The sequence below is a fragment of the Myotis daubentonii genome, chromosome 4 (assembly GCF_963259705.1).
Source record: "Myotis daubentonii chromosome 4, mMyoDau2.1, whole genome shotgun sequence".
Classification (NCBI taxonomy): Eukaryota; Metazoa; Chordata; class Mammalia; order Chiroptera; family Vespertilionidae; genus Myotis; species Myotis daubentonii.
The window spans coordinates 12,690,255-12,706,064 of NC_081843.1; the positions used below are offsets into that span (position 1 = coordinate 12,690,255).

Sequence of the window (15,810 nt, forward strand, 5' to 3'; positions counted from 1 at the left end):
CATGTACCTCGGTTATAGGCTCGATCCCTGGCCCTGCTCAGGCCACCTGTGAGAGGCAACCAATTGTGTCTCTTTCTCTTTCTCTCCCCTTACCTTTCACTCTCTCTAAAAGTCAGTGGAAAAATACCTTTGGATGAGGATTAACAAACAAACACAAAACAAAAAACAGCACCCACTTATTAGCACATAGGTTTTTTGGGGTCAGAAATCTGGGCACAGTTTAGCTGGGTCTTCACAGGGCCTTGGGGTTTCCCACAAGCTGTAGTCAGGTGTGGGCTGGGGCAGAATCCTTTCTAAACTCATGTGGTTGTTATCAGCATCTGGCCATCTTCTGTTCCTGGCCACATGGGCCCCTCCATAGGGCAGCTTGTTCATAGAGCCAGCAAGGGAGAGAATCTGCCTGCAGGAGTCTCATGTAATGTGATCAGAGGGGACATCCATTACTTGGCCCTACTTGCTTGGTCAGAAGCAAGTATCAGGGGAGGGGTGTACCCAGAAGCATGAGTGCCAGGAGGTGGGATCCTTGGTCCACCTGAGAGTGCCTGCACACTGCTTAGTGTTGCCTCCTTGGGGCTGCACCCAGTTGCATGCCCACTGGGACATGTGGGATTCCCTTTTCTGTCCCCACTCTGTGGTACAAGGTGCATTTCCTTGGTATAGACATGTACCTTACCCTTGGGAGAGTAAGAGTGAAGGTTGGTCAAGTGTCTCAGGCTACATGCATGCCTGGACCTGCCTGAATGGCTGGTGTGTGAATCGCAGGGCACTTCCCCGCCTGTGTTATGGAAAGCTTTTCTGGTTCCTAGAAGACCTGACATTCCTGTTTGCCATTTGTCTGCCTTTGGGAACTTATTTTCCCTCCCTAAGGAATAACACTAAGAAACAGCAGCTGCCTGTCTTGGGTTGGGGGTGGCATCCTCATGCTATGAGTTGGATATCATGTTGAAACACAGGCATGTGCCTCATTCAGACATCCTGGCTGGGGGTCTGTGTATCCCAGGAAGTGAGATCTGGGAACTGTGTAGAAAGCCAACAGCCTCGGCTTTTGACACCACAGCATCTCCTGCCAGTGTGGAGGGGCCGTGCTGCACTGGAGCCTTCCCTGAAGTCACTAGGTGACCTGTGTTCGGCTGAGTCACCTGACTTGGTGTGAGGGCTTGACATTCATGGTCCACACTGCCCGGGGATGCTTCTAGTTCTATCATGGAGCTGCCACAATAGGGAGAACCTGCTGGGAATGGTTTTCTTTCCCTCGGACACTAGCCAGCATTCTAGTTTCTGGTCCTCTGTTTAAACACTGCAAAGTAAAACATTGGTTAGCATTTTCTGTTTCATTCTTTTTTTTTTTTCTTTGTTAATCCTCACCTGAGAATATTTTTTCCTTTGAGAGAGAGCAGAAGGGCATGGGGGAGGGAGAGAGATCAATGTGAGAGAGGTATATCAATTGGTTACCTACTGTATGCACCCTGACCGGGCTAGGGAACGAACCCGCAACCCAGGTACGTGCCCTTGACTGGGAATCAAAACCACGACCCTTTGGTTCCCAGGCTGATGCTCTAACCACTGAGAACACTAGCCAAGGCTTCTGTTTCATTCTTTTTAAATATTTTTATTTCAGAGAGGAAGGGAGGGGGGGGGGGAGAGAGAGAGAGAGAGAGAGAGAGAGAGAGAGAGAGAGATCAAGGATGAGAAAGAATCATTGATCAGCTGCCTCCTGCATGCCCTTTACTGGGAATCAAACCCGCAACCGGGATGTGCCCTGACTGGGAATCGAACTGTGACCTCCTGGTTCATAGGTCAATGCTCAACCATTGAGCCACACTGGCCGGGCCTTCCTGTGGCTTTTAATTATGTTGGAAAATAGCTTGATGATTACACATTTAGGGCTGCAGTTTCTTCCATTTAAGACTGGAACCTCAAACAGAAAGCAGGTGGTCATGAACATGCTGCCTGGGCAGGTGGCATCCTTCCTTGCCTGCTCCCTCCATTTGCTCCAAGTGGAATCTGGGCAGGTTTGTGGGAAGTGCCCTCACCTGGAGGACTGCCAAGTTGTTTATAGTGGTCCTCAGACTGACCGGTCCCTGCTCCCTCTGAACAGTGGAAAATTGAACTTGAAAACATCCAGCAATCTTGACTTATGCACCCAAAACAAAGCTGAGGGTGGATCTCAGACAGTTGAGCATTGAGCAGACATCTGAGAATTTTTGGTTCTTATTCATGTGTATTTGTTCCCTTTCCCTGATTACCTTGTAATTTCCTAGGGCTTTAGTGAGGGTGGGTTTACTTGGGGGTCTGTTGTCCTGTGTCAGTGCTAACAGATATGCGAGCATTGTGAACCTCTAAAGCAGTGGTTCTCAACCTGTGGGTCGCGACCCCTTTGGCGGTCGAATGGCCCTTTCACAGGGGTCACCTAAGACCATCCTGCATATCAGATATTTACATGACGATTCATAACAGTAGCAACATTACAGTTATGAAGTAGCAACGAAAATAATTTTATGGTTGGGTCACAACATGAGGAACTGTATTTAAAGGGCCAGAAGGTTGAGAACCACTGCTCTAAAGGAAGGGATGTGGGGGAGGAAATTGGGACTTTCAGCCTGCTCTGTCCCAAGACTCCTGATGGAACACTGTGCCTTGACTTCAGCCAGCAGAGTGGCTGCTGTGCTGTGCAGATTAACTGGCCCAAGAAGAGTGGATTGTGCAGATGATCCTTGATAGTCTGGCCACGTGGCCATGGATGTCCCACTCAGGTGGCCGATGTCCCCGGTCTGGAGGAGAGGGCAGGTGAAGACAGAGCTGATGTCCTGTTTGTCAGTGCCACCCAGCCCTCAGCCTTCTTCCCATGCGTCCCCACAACTCTGTTTACAGCCCCTGATGAAGTGGGTCTCAGTGGGCAGGAGAGGTGCCCTGGTGAACTCCCCTAATCACCAGGTCAAGGGTGACTGTCAGAAAATAAAGTGACTTTCTAGAAAATTGAGACTTTAATGATCATTTTGTACCATTCCTCCTTCCTCCTCCACCTCCTTTCTCTGAATTTGTACTTTGAAATACCTCTTCGAAGGACAGCAGTCAGCAGACAAGTAATTACAATGTTCCTGCAACTTCAGCCTCCGTCAGCATTTTTCTGGAGCCAGTGATCTGCTTTGTCCTCCTCCCTGCCTTGGCTGTTGTCAGGGACAAATAGGGTCATGAGGGACATCACTGGGACATTAGGTCAGTGATGCAGGGACATGGTGTGGGGAGGACACCAGCATGTGCCATACTGAGCCCAGGCATGTCCTGCTGGACCATTGCTTTGCAGCATCCCCTTTACTGTTCTTAAAAGGAATGACATTCATAGATAATGTATTCTACTTATATTCAAAACTAAAATAGACATGTGCACATGTACATATACCTGTAATTTAAAAGGGAAAGAAAGGGTGCAAGGTGTCGTAAGATCATTTGTATTTCAGTCTGTCGGTGCTTGGTTACAGTTGTACTAAATGCTGAGAAGATGACAGTTAAAATGTACCTGGTGTAGGTGTCACTCTGGGTGATGAGACTTCTCTTGGTAAATTTATGAACAAAACCCTGTCTCCTGTGATTTGCAAGGTGGTGGCAGCCCTGAAAAACGTGGCACGGGGCAGCTTGGCATCATGAGTCCATTAGCTCCTGGAACAATGCCTGCTGTATAATAGAAATTGAGAAAGTAATTCATGTCAGGTGAATTGCCATTCCCTTCAGAAACCCATGAAACAATAGAAAATGCATTCTTAAAAACTTGCCATCAGGTGGAGAAGTTGACAATTTGGGAAGCAGGTGCTATTGCCACAGCTGAGTGCAGAGAGCTAAAGCCTGGGCTGTGAGGGGCCAGCATGGATCCTGTAGCTCTGAACCTTGCACTCCATGTCCCCAGGCCCCTCTGAACTCAACACAAGGAGGATAGGTTGAAGTAAGGGCAGGGGCTGAATGGCTGGATGGCCCACAGGAAGGACACAAGAGGTCTACCCTCTGAGAGAATCAGGCACGGTGGAGGCCAAGTGTAAGTCCATTCCAAGTGAGGAGACCCTGGCTGCCCTTCATCCTTAGTGCTCAGGTAGGGGCCCTGTGGCAGCAGACAGTCTTTGTTGGAATAGTCATCAGTCCAAGAGACATGAGCCCCACACTCCCCAAGGGTCCTGGCAGCTTTATTGTAAGCCCAGTTCACAAGACAGAGTCACTTAGAACTTCCCAGGGGTTTTTAATCCTCACCCGAGGATATGTTTTTTATTGACTTGAGAGAGAGAGAATCATCAGTGTGAGAGAGAAATATTGATCAGTTGCTTCCAGTACACAGCCCAACCGGGGATTGAACCTGTAAACTGGGCATGTGCCCTGACCAGGAATCGAACCTGCATGGGACAACACTCCAACCAACTAAGCCACACCAGCCAGGGCTCCTACAGGTTTTTAGGATCTCTGAGGAGTAAATGGACAGCCAAGGGCCACCACAAGGTGAGGAACACATTCGGGAACCTTAGCAACCTTATAATTAATGTTGTCTAACATAAAGAATTACTGCATCCAAGAACAGGATGCTGTTAGAAAGGAACATTCCAAAAAAACAGACAGAGCTTTTAAAATAACAGAATTTTTTATTTTATTTTTTTTAATAATTTTTTTATTGATTTTTTTACAGAGAGGAAGGGAGAGGGATAGAGAGTTAGAAACATCGATGAGAGAGAAGCATCGATCAGCTGCCTCCTGCACACCCCCTACTGGGGATGTGCCTGCAACCAAGGTACATGTCCTTGACCGGAATCGAACCTGGGACCCTTCAGTCCCCAGGCCGACACTCCATCCAGTGAGCCAAACCAGCTAGGGCAATAACAGAATTTTTTAAAAGATCTTAGAAGGGCTGGAAGATTAAGTTGAAGGCATTTTCCAGAAAGTGGAACAAAACTATAGCCATGGGGGAATAGATGAGAAAACTGACCATTAGCCCAGAGGTCACTCCCTGGCTAATGGGGGCCCAGGATGTGGGACAGAGGAGCATGTGGTTAGAAGGGTGAACTGGGGACCTGAAGGGTGAACTGGGTTCCCTGCACAGAGAGTGAAAAATACCCCCAGACCACTGGACAGCTAAAGCCCTGAAAGCCTTCATAGTAAGAAGGTCATATGAGAAGGGCTAGGAATCAGAACAGCACTCTTTTCCCCTGAGAGCCTCTGGTCACCTGCTGGTGGCCTCCCCAAGCCCTGTGTCCATCCAGGGAGTGTCTACAGTCCTAGGATCTGAGCTCTGGTCATCCCAGGTGTGAGCTGCTTCCGTCCCCAAGAAGCCTGCTCAACCCCTGTGCACCAGCAGTGATTCCAGTGCCCATAGCTGATTTCTGTCCTGAATGGTCATGACTGTGCTGTACAGGGCATTAAATTTTTTTCAACTATGTTTTTATTGACTTTAGACAGAGGAAGAGAGAGAGAGAGAGAGAGAGAGAGAGAGAGAGAGAGAGAGAGAGAGAGAGAGTAGCATCGGCTGCCTCTTGCATGCCCCCTATTGGGGCATACTGTTTTCAGGGTAAGTGCCCTGACTGGGAATTAAACCTGTGACCTCTTGGTGTATGGAATGACGCTCAACCAACAGCCATGCTGGCCAGGGCAGTATTAAATGTTTTGAATGAAGCCTCTGGTCATCGTATTTCAAAGTGGGTGAGTGACATTCTTCAGCAACAAATCTTCAGACCAAAGAATTCTCAGAGCTGATTCATAGTGAAGTTTGGTTGACACCTATCTTTGTTTACAGGAGGAAGATTCTGTCTTCCTACCTGCCTCTCTCTTTGGATTTGCTATGTTTATATTTTCTATGAATTTATAAAGCACACTGTAATTTTTTATCCAGATTTTGGACGTGGCGGGGTGGGGGACAGAATAAGCTTGAAGAATATACTTGAATTTTAATATTTCAATATCCAAGTGAGTGTGTCGGCGAAGGAGTTCTCCATGCACACCGTCTCCCGTTCCCCTTCCTCCCCCACCCGCCTCACCTCACTGACTTCTTGGCTCCCGGGCAGTCCTCAGCTCTCAGCTGGACCCTGCTCTCTGCTGTGTAGGGACTTGCTACCCACTTTACTCACACAGGTGCTCAGCCTTCCTGGGAGTGCTCAGGCTGGAGCCAGGCATGGAGGCCACCTTTCCTTAGAGGCCAGTGCCAGCACCAGAGGGCTCCAGAGAGCACAGTCACTCTGTGAGACCAAATCACTTTAATGGTGACGTTGCTCAGCCATCAAACTGAACTTCAGCTTTTCCTCCGCAGTGTTCCCTGAGAATCTTGTTCTCTAATGAACTCTCTGACCCAGTGGTAGGTGGGTAACTGCAGCAGAAGGGGTGTCGGGAGGACAGTGGCCCCTCCTTGTTACCAGTTCCCACTGAGTGCCTATCCCCACTGGTTCCATGCGTGTGTTTGGCAGTATTGAGCAGAGCTGCTGGAGAGCAGGGATGGAGCGTCCTTTCTGACACAGACCACAATTAATGACCTGATGTCCTGGGTGGAACTCAGGTAGATGGGTCTGCAAAATGCCCAGGGTGCACAACACTCATGCTGGATGTGGGAGGGAGCCCAGAGCTGGGTGGATTGTGGAAGCCTTCTCCCTGTACCCTGTCTCCTCCTGAGTTCTGAGCCTGTGTGGCTGATCTGCCACATGGAGGCAGATCTGATGTTGCCTAGAAGATGGGCACCCACATCTAGCCTTCCTGGAAATTACCCTCATGGGGTCCCTCTCACAGCAGCTCTGGAGACAGGATTGAGAGGAGGCAAGTCCTGGGCCAAATCTGTGCTTCCTGTTTGACAGTATTCCAGGAGCTTCCACCCAAAGAATCTGGTTATCAGGAGATGAGAGCTGGGGGAAGGGTAAATGCTGAGAAGGTATGGTGGCAACAGGCCTGAGTTTTGTTTCTTCCTGAAGAATGGTTCCTTCACATGAGAATATGTGCAAGAGAATCTCCTCTCACTTTAAAAAAATATTGTAGTAAAATATACGTAACATGAAACTTACCATTTTAATTATTTTTAGGTGTTCGGATCAGAGACACAATAAATACATTTACACTGTTGTGTGACCGTCACCACCATCCTCTCCGGGACTTTTCCATCCTCCCAAACTGAAACTCTGTCTTCATTAAATACTGACTTTCCAATCCCCTCCCCCAGCCCTGATAACCTCTAATCTACTTTCTGTCTTTGAAACTGACTACTCTAGGGACCTCACAGAAGTGGAATCATACAGTTTTTGTTCTTCTGTGACTTATTTCCCTAAGCATAGTGTCCTCAAGGTTCATCCATGTTATAGCATGTGTCAGAATTTCATCTTTTTTTTAAGGCTGAATTGAATCCCATTGTATGTGTAGTCATCCTTCCATGGACACTTGTGTTGTTTCCACCTTTGACTATTGTGAATAATGCTGCTATGAACCCAGGTGTACAAATATATATATGTTCAATTTCCTGCTCTCATTTCTTTTGAGTACTAACCCATAAGTGGAATTTCTGTATCATATGGTAATTCTGTGTTTAATTCTTTGAGGAATGGCCATACTGTTTTCCATAGTGACTGCATCATTTTACATTCCCACAAGCAGTGTACAAGGATTCTGATTTCTCCACATCCTCACCTTTCTGTTTTTCTTGGTAATAGCCATCTAATGAGTATAAGGTGATCTCACTGTGGTTTAATTTGCATTTTTCTGATGATTAGTGGTATTGAGCATTTTTTCATGTGTTTGTGGTCATTTGTATATCTTCTTTGGATAAATGTCTAAGTCTTTTGCCCAATTTTTCATTTGTTTTTATGTTGTTGAGTTGTAAGATTTCTTTATATATCCTAGATAGCAATCCCTTTCAGATATGTGATTTCAAATATTTTCTCCCACTTTGTGGGTTGTGTTTTCCTTCTGTTGAGTGTCATTTGATGCATGGTAGCCAGGTTTTCACTTGCAGGTAGGAGTTGGCCAGGCAGAAATAGAGTAGGGGAAGAGGCACCAATGCCTGAGGCACCAGGAGGGTGCTGGGTGCAGAAGCTCTGAGGTCATCTTGCACATGCACGCTCACACTTATGTTAAAATGCCCATTTCCAAGCCCTGTTGGAGTAAGTGTTATAAAAAGTCATGAAACAGCCTTTTTAAGGCTTAAGAAGGAGGGAGGAAACACTGAGCCTTTAGGAAGTTTCCAGATGGTCCATAAACCAGTTGAAGATCTTACATGTAAGGTAACATGTCCAGCACTGTCCCTGATCCTTCCGACTTCTCTTGAACTGACTTTTTCCCATAAAAATATAAAAATATTAAAAACTAAAGATATGGCATGCATAGGTTCTGCAGAGAGCTCTCCAGAGAAATGGCATTTTAGAAATTACTTTACCTTTAATAATATTCTAGGCACACTCCAATTGTCAGTACCTAGGGGCTATGGTGAATCCAAGAACTCAGAAATTTCTCTACTTGAGATCCACATAAAGTAGGTCAGATGGAGATGAGCTCCTGCTGGCCTGCTGAACTCTACTCCTGTGCCATCCTCCCTTTGACTGGTGCTGTAGTGCCCAGCAGTCTGGGTCCCTGGGCTGGAGCCACAAGAAGGCTCCAGCTGGGGGTAGTCTGTTCCTCCATGACTCGCTAGCCTGTAGAGACTGAGTGCTGGCAAGGCAGATCCTGGCAGGCTCCTCTCCAGGCGTCCCCTTCAGCAGCCCTTTTTGCTTCCTTGCAGGGATCGACTACAAGACGACTACCATTCTGCTGGATGGCCGGCGGGTCAAGCTGGAGCTCTGGTGAGTCGGGCTGTGTGGGATTGGAGTGCCTGGGGGTGGGGGACAGCACTTCAGAGTTATAGCTGGAGCCTCAGAAGCTAAATGAATAAGTCAAGAATCCTTAAAGGAACAGGAAGGAAGGAGTCCTGTTAACATTGTAAGTGGAATAGCTGTTAAAGAGATCCTGTGTAAACATGGAGTGGATTCTGCTCTGTGATGTAAAAACCAAAAGGCCCAGGGCCATTTATTCTGATAGAGCCCAGCTCCCTTTACCCATACTCATTTCCACAGTAGCCACAGCCCCCTTTGCTCCCTTTTACCTAGCTATACATTTTCTAGAGTCTTGAAGTTGAGATGTGAATTCCCATAGGTTTGGGATTCTCCAGCCTGGCAGGGTGGTCTCCTAGAGGCAGCGGTCGTGAACTGGTGGCCTGCGGACCACTGGTAGTCTTTGAGGTCCGAAAGGCTGGTGACCGCTGGTTTAAGGAAACCTTTGGAGCAGCGGTCGCCAACCGGTGGTCCGCAGACCACTGGTGGTCTGTGAGGTCTGAAAGGTTGGCAACTGCTGCCCTAGAGCACTCAGGCCCCAGAGGTTGGCCAGTATAAGCTGTGGAGGGGGAGGGAGAGCACCTTGTAGGGATCACGCTGCACATGCCAGGTTCTACAGGACACATCCCACTGATTCCCCCTGTGTTTCAGGGACACGTCGGGCCAAGGCAGGTTCTGCACCATCTTCAGGTCCTACTCCAGAGGCGCACAGGTAAGACCAGCAATACTGCCGGTGTTGCTCTCCAGAGGGACAAGGCATGTTTCTGTGCTGTCAGACCCCATGTGTGTGACTCTTAACAAGTTTTTATGTTGGGACATCAGGCTTCCACTAGGCTGCCCTCTGAGCGAGGGGCCTCAGGTGTCAGAGGGCACCAGGTCCCCACCCCCCACTCTGTGTTGCTACTCTGAGTTTCTACCGGCTCCTATGGTAGTGCTGGGACCCTGTACTGTGGAGCCTCCACTTAGTCACCTGGTTCACTAGGAACCAAAAGTGACTTCCCTGTCACCCAGGACCTCCACGTATGGAGCGAGGAGGCTGCTGGGGCAGCCAGGTCCATCACAGGGCTAGGGGCTCCCAGGGCGGGCTGGGCTGTTTTCCTAATCAGGACTGTGGGGACTGAGCTTTGGAGCCACTGTGGGAAGGGCTGCTCATAGAGACAGGGTATGAGCAAAGAGCAGGAGATGGGGGCTATCCAGGGGCTGCCATGGAAGTATGCCTAAGTTTGTGTCAGTGTACAGAGGTGCAAGGGCACCCTGGGAGCTGTACAGAGGCATTCGGGGGGGCGGGATATGGGGGTTTACTTATCCTCTGGTCTCCCTGAGCGTGCTCCAAGGAGAGGGGAGAAGTAGTTGCAAGAACCAGTCAATTATAGGCTGTGGCTGCTGTGTCAATGTGAGGAGTCTGATCAGTCCTGTCTGTAATTCAGAGCAGGCCATGACCCCCCACCCCAGACTTCTGGAATTGCCAAGGAGACCCCCAAGTTTAGACCTGCTCTACACACCAGGCAGGGTCCTCCACTGGGACCAGCATTCCTGGGAGAGGAGGCACTTGGGCGTGTTTTGGGGCCTCTCATGGTGTGGGGCATGAACTCCAGGTGGGTCTGCACTCAGCAGAAGCGGGGGCTTCCTGTCACCCCCTCACTCTGGCTGGGACTCATGGGGAGCCCCATAGGATGTCCTTTTAGCTTTGTTTGTCAGAATTGATGGAGACTGCAGCTACCTACCTTGGCACTCTGCACTCCTGCTGATCTTCGTGCTGCGTGAGACCTGAGGAGGCTGAGAGGGAGAGAAGTCTGTGGCAGGGGTCTGGCTGAATCTGCTTTCGTGTTGTTAGGGACCCCCCGGCCTGTGCCTTCCTCCAGGGCCTTCCTCAATAGGGGCCTTTTAGAAATGGCGGGAGGCAGGGAGATACTGGAGGTGGCCTTCTTCTCTCCTCAACGGGGGTGCCGAGGGCCCCCAGGCTGGGCTTGGCAGCACTTGTCCTAGGAGCATCTGCAGAGGGGTGGGTGATGGCACCTGGAGCCTTAGCTTGATAGTCCCCCAGTGTGTGTGGTGTTGGGGGCCTGTAAGCAGTTCCACCTGGAGCAGCTAATCCTCAATAATCAAGGTGTGGATCCTAGCTTGGGGACGCTTGTCAGCACCAGAGGTGAGGTTGAATAGCCAGAACTGCCTGCAGAACCCAGTGCCCTTTAGATGATTGCATCCCATGGGTCCCTTTCTTTTTTTTAAGAAGTGACTGCGTATGTAATTTTACACTCATAAGGAGATGAGAAAGCTGTGTTCCAAAGGTGCTGTTACCCTGAATGACGGGGTGGCTGAGTTCTGTTGTCTTCCTTATGCTTTTGAATATCTCCTAATGGTCTACAATAAACACATACTACTTTTGAACTAAAAAAAAAAAAGCCGGAACCGGTTTGGCTCAGTAAATAGAGCGTCGGCCTGCGGACTGAAAGGTCCCAGGTTCGATTCCGGTCAAGGGCATGTACCTGGGTTGCGGGCACATCTTCAGTAGGAGATGTGCAGGAGGCAGCTGATCGATGTTTCTAACTCTCTATCTCTCTCCCTTCCTCTCTGTAAAAAATCAATAAAAATAAAAAAAAGAAAGAAAGTGAAAAGATAAGGGGGTAGTTCTTGGGTTGTGATAATGAAGGGCAATTGGGAAACATCAGTAAGGCACTGAGGTCAAACCTGGGAGGGCTCAGCTGGTCTGCACACTCTGGTGTGAACATGGAACAGTATGAAGACAGTTGTTTCTGTTCAGCTAATTGAGGACACTTTTGTCAAAATATACAGTGTTTCAGGGAAGCAAACACTGAGTCACTTTCGTTCTCTCCAGAGCATCCAGTCCAGTTGGTTGTGTATTTGTTGTTGCTCTTGCTTTAATTCTGGAGATTCTTGTCAATTCTGAGCTGAAGGAGCCAGTCGCACATTTCGGGCCTGAGTGGTGAGTGGTAGGGTCTGAGCTCAACTCTGCCCTCCTGTGCTCTTATTGCAGTGGCTTGTTCTGCTCTGTCCCATTCCCATCCTGCCTGATGGTGGCAGCGCAGACGTGAAGGCAGCATCCAGAGTAGACCGCCTGGTTTTGCTGCTCTGTGTGGCCCCTGATGGTACATTGAGTTGCAGGACTGTCTTTCCCAGTCAAGTTTTATTTTTCCAGTCACTTTCCCACCCTTGGTTAAGACTGGAGAGACCTTACGGGTCCCTCAGGGCCCAAGTTACAAAAGCCACCAACCCCTGACTGCTGTCATCTGTTCTGCAACAGGACTGTCTTGTAGTTCTTACCATGAGAAATAACCTTTCTTAAAAGCTTTTTTTTTTTTAATTTCAGAGAGGAAGGGAAAGGGGGAGATAGAGAGAGAAACATCAGTGATGAGAGAGCATCATTGATCAGCTGCCTCATGCACATCCCCTACTGGGGATCAAGCCTGCAACCCAGGCTTGTGCCTTGACCGGGAAGGGAATCAAACGTGACCACCTAGTTCATATGCTCAACCACTGAGCTACACCAGCTGGGCAAGAAACAACCTTTCTGTCCCTGACCTACTATATGCATGACCCTTGTTTTGTGTTGCCGAGATGTGATGTGGCCATTCATGGCCCTGGGAGGCTAGCACCTCTGCTGCTGAAGAGAACAGGTCCCCTGGGCGGAGTGTGCTGAGAGCTGGAGGCAGGGGTGGAGTGGGTGTCCTGTTTAGTTGAGGGTTTGGGGTCAGCTGGAAGAGCAGGTCTTCCTTCTGGACAGATATCAGTTTGTCCACACAAAAAGGGGTTTCAAAGTGGGGGCTGTGCACTTACCATTTGGTGAGTGCTGATTAGGACCGATCAGGTGGGTGAGCATAAGGCTCAGGGACCATTTAACAGTTGCTCCTCGTTTTCAGTGCGTCGCTTACTTCTGGGCAGAGCCTAAGTGCTTGTGGCGGTGGGCCAGAGGCTTCCACCTGCAGCCTGAGTTCCTTGGGAGCTCTACCATACAAATGCATGACACATGCCAAAATTGAATTGAATTTTTTGTTTGTTTTTTTGTTAATCCTCACCTGAGGGTATTTTTTTCTGTTTATTTATTTATTTTTTATTTTTAGAGAGAGAGTAGAAGGAAGGGAGGGAGAGAGAAAGAGAGAGCAACATCAATATGAGAGAGGCACATTGATTGGTTGCCTTCTACACACATCCTGACCAGAGCTGGAGATCAAACCTGCAACTCAAATATGTGCCCCTTGAACCTGGGACCCTTCAGTTTTTGAGTCGATGCTCTGACCACTGAGCTACCAGCCAAGCTAGTTTACACTTTTCAGTGTTACATATAAGCAAAAGCAAGAGCATAAGCCCTCATCCAGCCTTTGAAAATGTGGTTACATCCATGGAAACATTTTCTGTGTGGTGAGCTCTATGTTTATATTTCTGTTTTAAAATACCATACTGCCCTGGCCAGTGTGGTTCATTGGATAGAGCAGCCTGTGCACTGAAAGGTTGTAGGTTTGAATCTGGTCAGGGGCACATACGTGGGTTGCAGGCCCTTGTTGGGGTACGTGCAGGAGCCAACCAATAGATATATCTCTCTTATATTGTGTCTCCCTCGCTCTCTTTAAAAATTAATGGAAAGAATATCCTCAGGGGAGGATTAACAAAAAACAAACACCATATTTTACATATTATTTAGGATCCGTGCTTCTCACTATGCAGTCTGTGTGCACCTGCCCAGGATCAGCATGTGTGCACCTCACTTATTCAGCAGCTCCCACTGCATGTGCAGTTTGTTTCATGCTGTGATGAGCATCTGTGAGGGCTGGTCTGTGGACACATTCGCAGTGATTTCTTAGGAGGGGATTTGGAGGGTCAATGGCACGTCTCCATCCAACCCCAGACCAGAGGGCTTTGTTCCCTGTTCCCCAAGCAGCAGGACTCACTCCTGCTGCCCCATGGTTCCCTTCCAGTGTTACTCTCTGTCCCCATCAAACTGGTTTGTTTCTTCAAGTGGGCTCAAGGGAGGGCGTCTTTCCTTATAATCATAGCCCTTCCACATGGCGAGGTAGGCAGCTCTGTTTGTTCTATACGAAGCTTTCCGTCCAGAGGGCCGCTGGATGGGCGTTCAGTAATTTCTACATTCCTCTTAACAGGACCTAGGTAGGCAGTGATGGCGAACCTTTTGAGCTCGGCGTGTCAGCGTTTTGAAAAACCCTAACTTAACTCTGGTGCCGTGTCACATATAGAAATTTTTTGATATTTGCAACCATAGTAAAACAAAGACTTATATTTTTGATATTTATTTTATATATTTAAATGCCATTTAACAAAGAAAAATCAACCAAAAAATGAGTTCGAGGTCACCTCTGACACGCGTGTCATAGGTTCGCCATCACTGACCTAGGGGCTACGTTTAAGTCTTCCAAAATTTGAAGAACATTTTTAAGGAGAAAGGCTTTAAAATCACTCATTTTGAGATGGAGACATCCTGTGCCTTCCATCTCAGCTGCACTTTTCCCCTGTCTCTGTGTGTTGGGAACATGGGCTGCATGAAGACACGGTGGGACAGGGAGGGTTGTGAGCCTGCTTCAGAGTGGAGTGCAGGTCCCCGTGGGCAGTGTGAGGGTCTGGGGGCACTCTGTGGAGTCACTTTCCTAAGGCCTGTGACAGGGCACTGAGACATTCAGAGCAGATGGAGACAGCCTAGAGCTGAGCTCTGAATAATTAGTCTCTAAGGGATGTGACAGGAAAGTCCGTAGCAAACCCCCTGCTGGCCAGTGGAGCTGCACATGCAGCTGCTGGAGTAACTGATGTCCTGCTCTGCAAGTCTGGGCTGGAAAACTCAGGAACACCTTCGCTCAGCTTCCCTGGGGCCCCAAGGAAGAGTACACTGTTAGAGTGTCAGGCAGGTCGTCCACATCTGCCTACCAGGATTATCCACAGGGTCTGACCCACACTGTAGATCTGTGTGCATCTGTTTTAGCTCCTATGACTTTCAAATGGTCACAGGATAGTGCTTCCTGTGTACTTGGAGGAAAGAAGTTGAAAAAATGCCACTTCTGCCCTAGCCAAGTCCCCAAGGGGATGGAGGGGGCAGCATTGAGCCTATGAGATCCTTGACCATGGATGACATTGCTGTCACCCCACATAAGGGTCCATGGCCACATGGACCTGGCCAAGGCGAGAAGACACAGTGTCCAACACCAGAGACTCCTCTTAAATATGACAGGGTGTCTCACAGTACATTGTCTACACTGCCATGTGTTAAGTAACCTGTACGATCCCCTGAAAGCTATCTGGCTGTGCCAGGTGTCCCTGCCCTGCCTGTCCTAGGAGGAAGGGCGCATGTCCACGCCGGGGCCCATGCCAGAACAAGAGGCCTCCATCTGGCCGACCCCTCAGCCTTGTGACACGCTTATCTTTCTTGCAGGGGATCCTCCTGGTATATGATATCACCAACCGCTGGTCCTTTGATGGCATTGACCGATGGATCAAGGAGATTGATGAGGTAGGTGTGCACCTGTGGACACCCTCTCCCATGGTCATCCTCCCCAGGGCCCGTGTGCTCCCACCCCACAAGAGTCTTTGTGGCCCCCATTTGCTGTTTCTCCCGTGGCCCCAGCTTTGTGCGTCCTTTCTTACATCCATGGCACTTGAAGGTCGGGATCTGATGCCTCAAGAGGCCATGGCTCATGGGTCTGAGCCCCACCTCATCATAGAATTGGGATGGGGACAGCCAAGAGGGGGGCATCCCACGTTCATACCTGTGCTGAGTCTTCTGCCCCCCCTCCCCCCAGCATGCACCTGGGGTCCCCCGGATCCTGGTTGGGAATCGGCTGCACCTGGCTTTCAAGCGGCAAGTTCCAACAGAGCAGGCACGTGCCTACGCAGAAAAGAACTGCATGACCTTCTTCGAGGTCAGCCCGTTGTGCAACTTCAATGTCACCGAGTCCTTCACTGAGCTGTCCCGTATCGTGCTCATGCGGCATGGCATGGAGAAGATCTGGAGGCCCAACCGAGGTGAGGTGCGGCCAGTGGGGCCACC

At 49.1% G+C, this 15,810-nt stretch overlaps 1 protein-coding gene across 2 annotated transcripts in view; it reads left to right on the forward strand.

Moving 5' to 3' along the window:
* RAB40C (RAB40C, member RAS oncogene family) overlaps positions 1-15,810 on the forward strand; it is a 31,763-nt gene that overhangs the window by 13,365 nt on the left and 2,588 nt on the right. For both annotated transcript variants that reach the window (XM_059692545.1, XM_059692544.1), the window contains exons 3-6: positions 8,717-8,777; positions 9,456-9,516; positions 15,196-15,273; positions 15,563-15,785. In XM_059692545.1, coding sequence (XP_059548528.1) covers positions 8,717-8,777; positions 9,456-9,516; positions 15,196-15,273; positions 15,563-15,785 — 423 coding nt within the window. The remainder of the gene's footprint in view (positions 1-8,716; positions 8,778-9,455; positions 9,517-15,195; positions 15,274-15,562; positions 15,786-15,810) is intronic.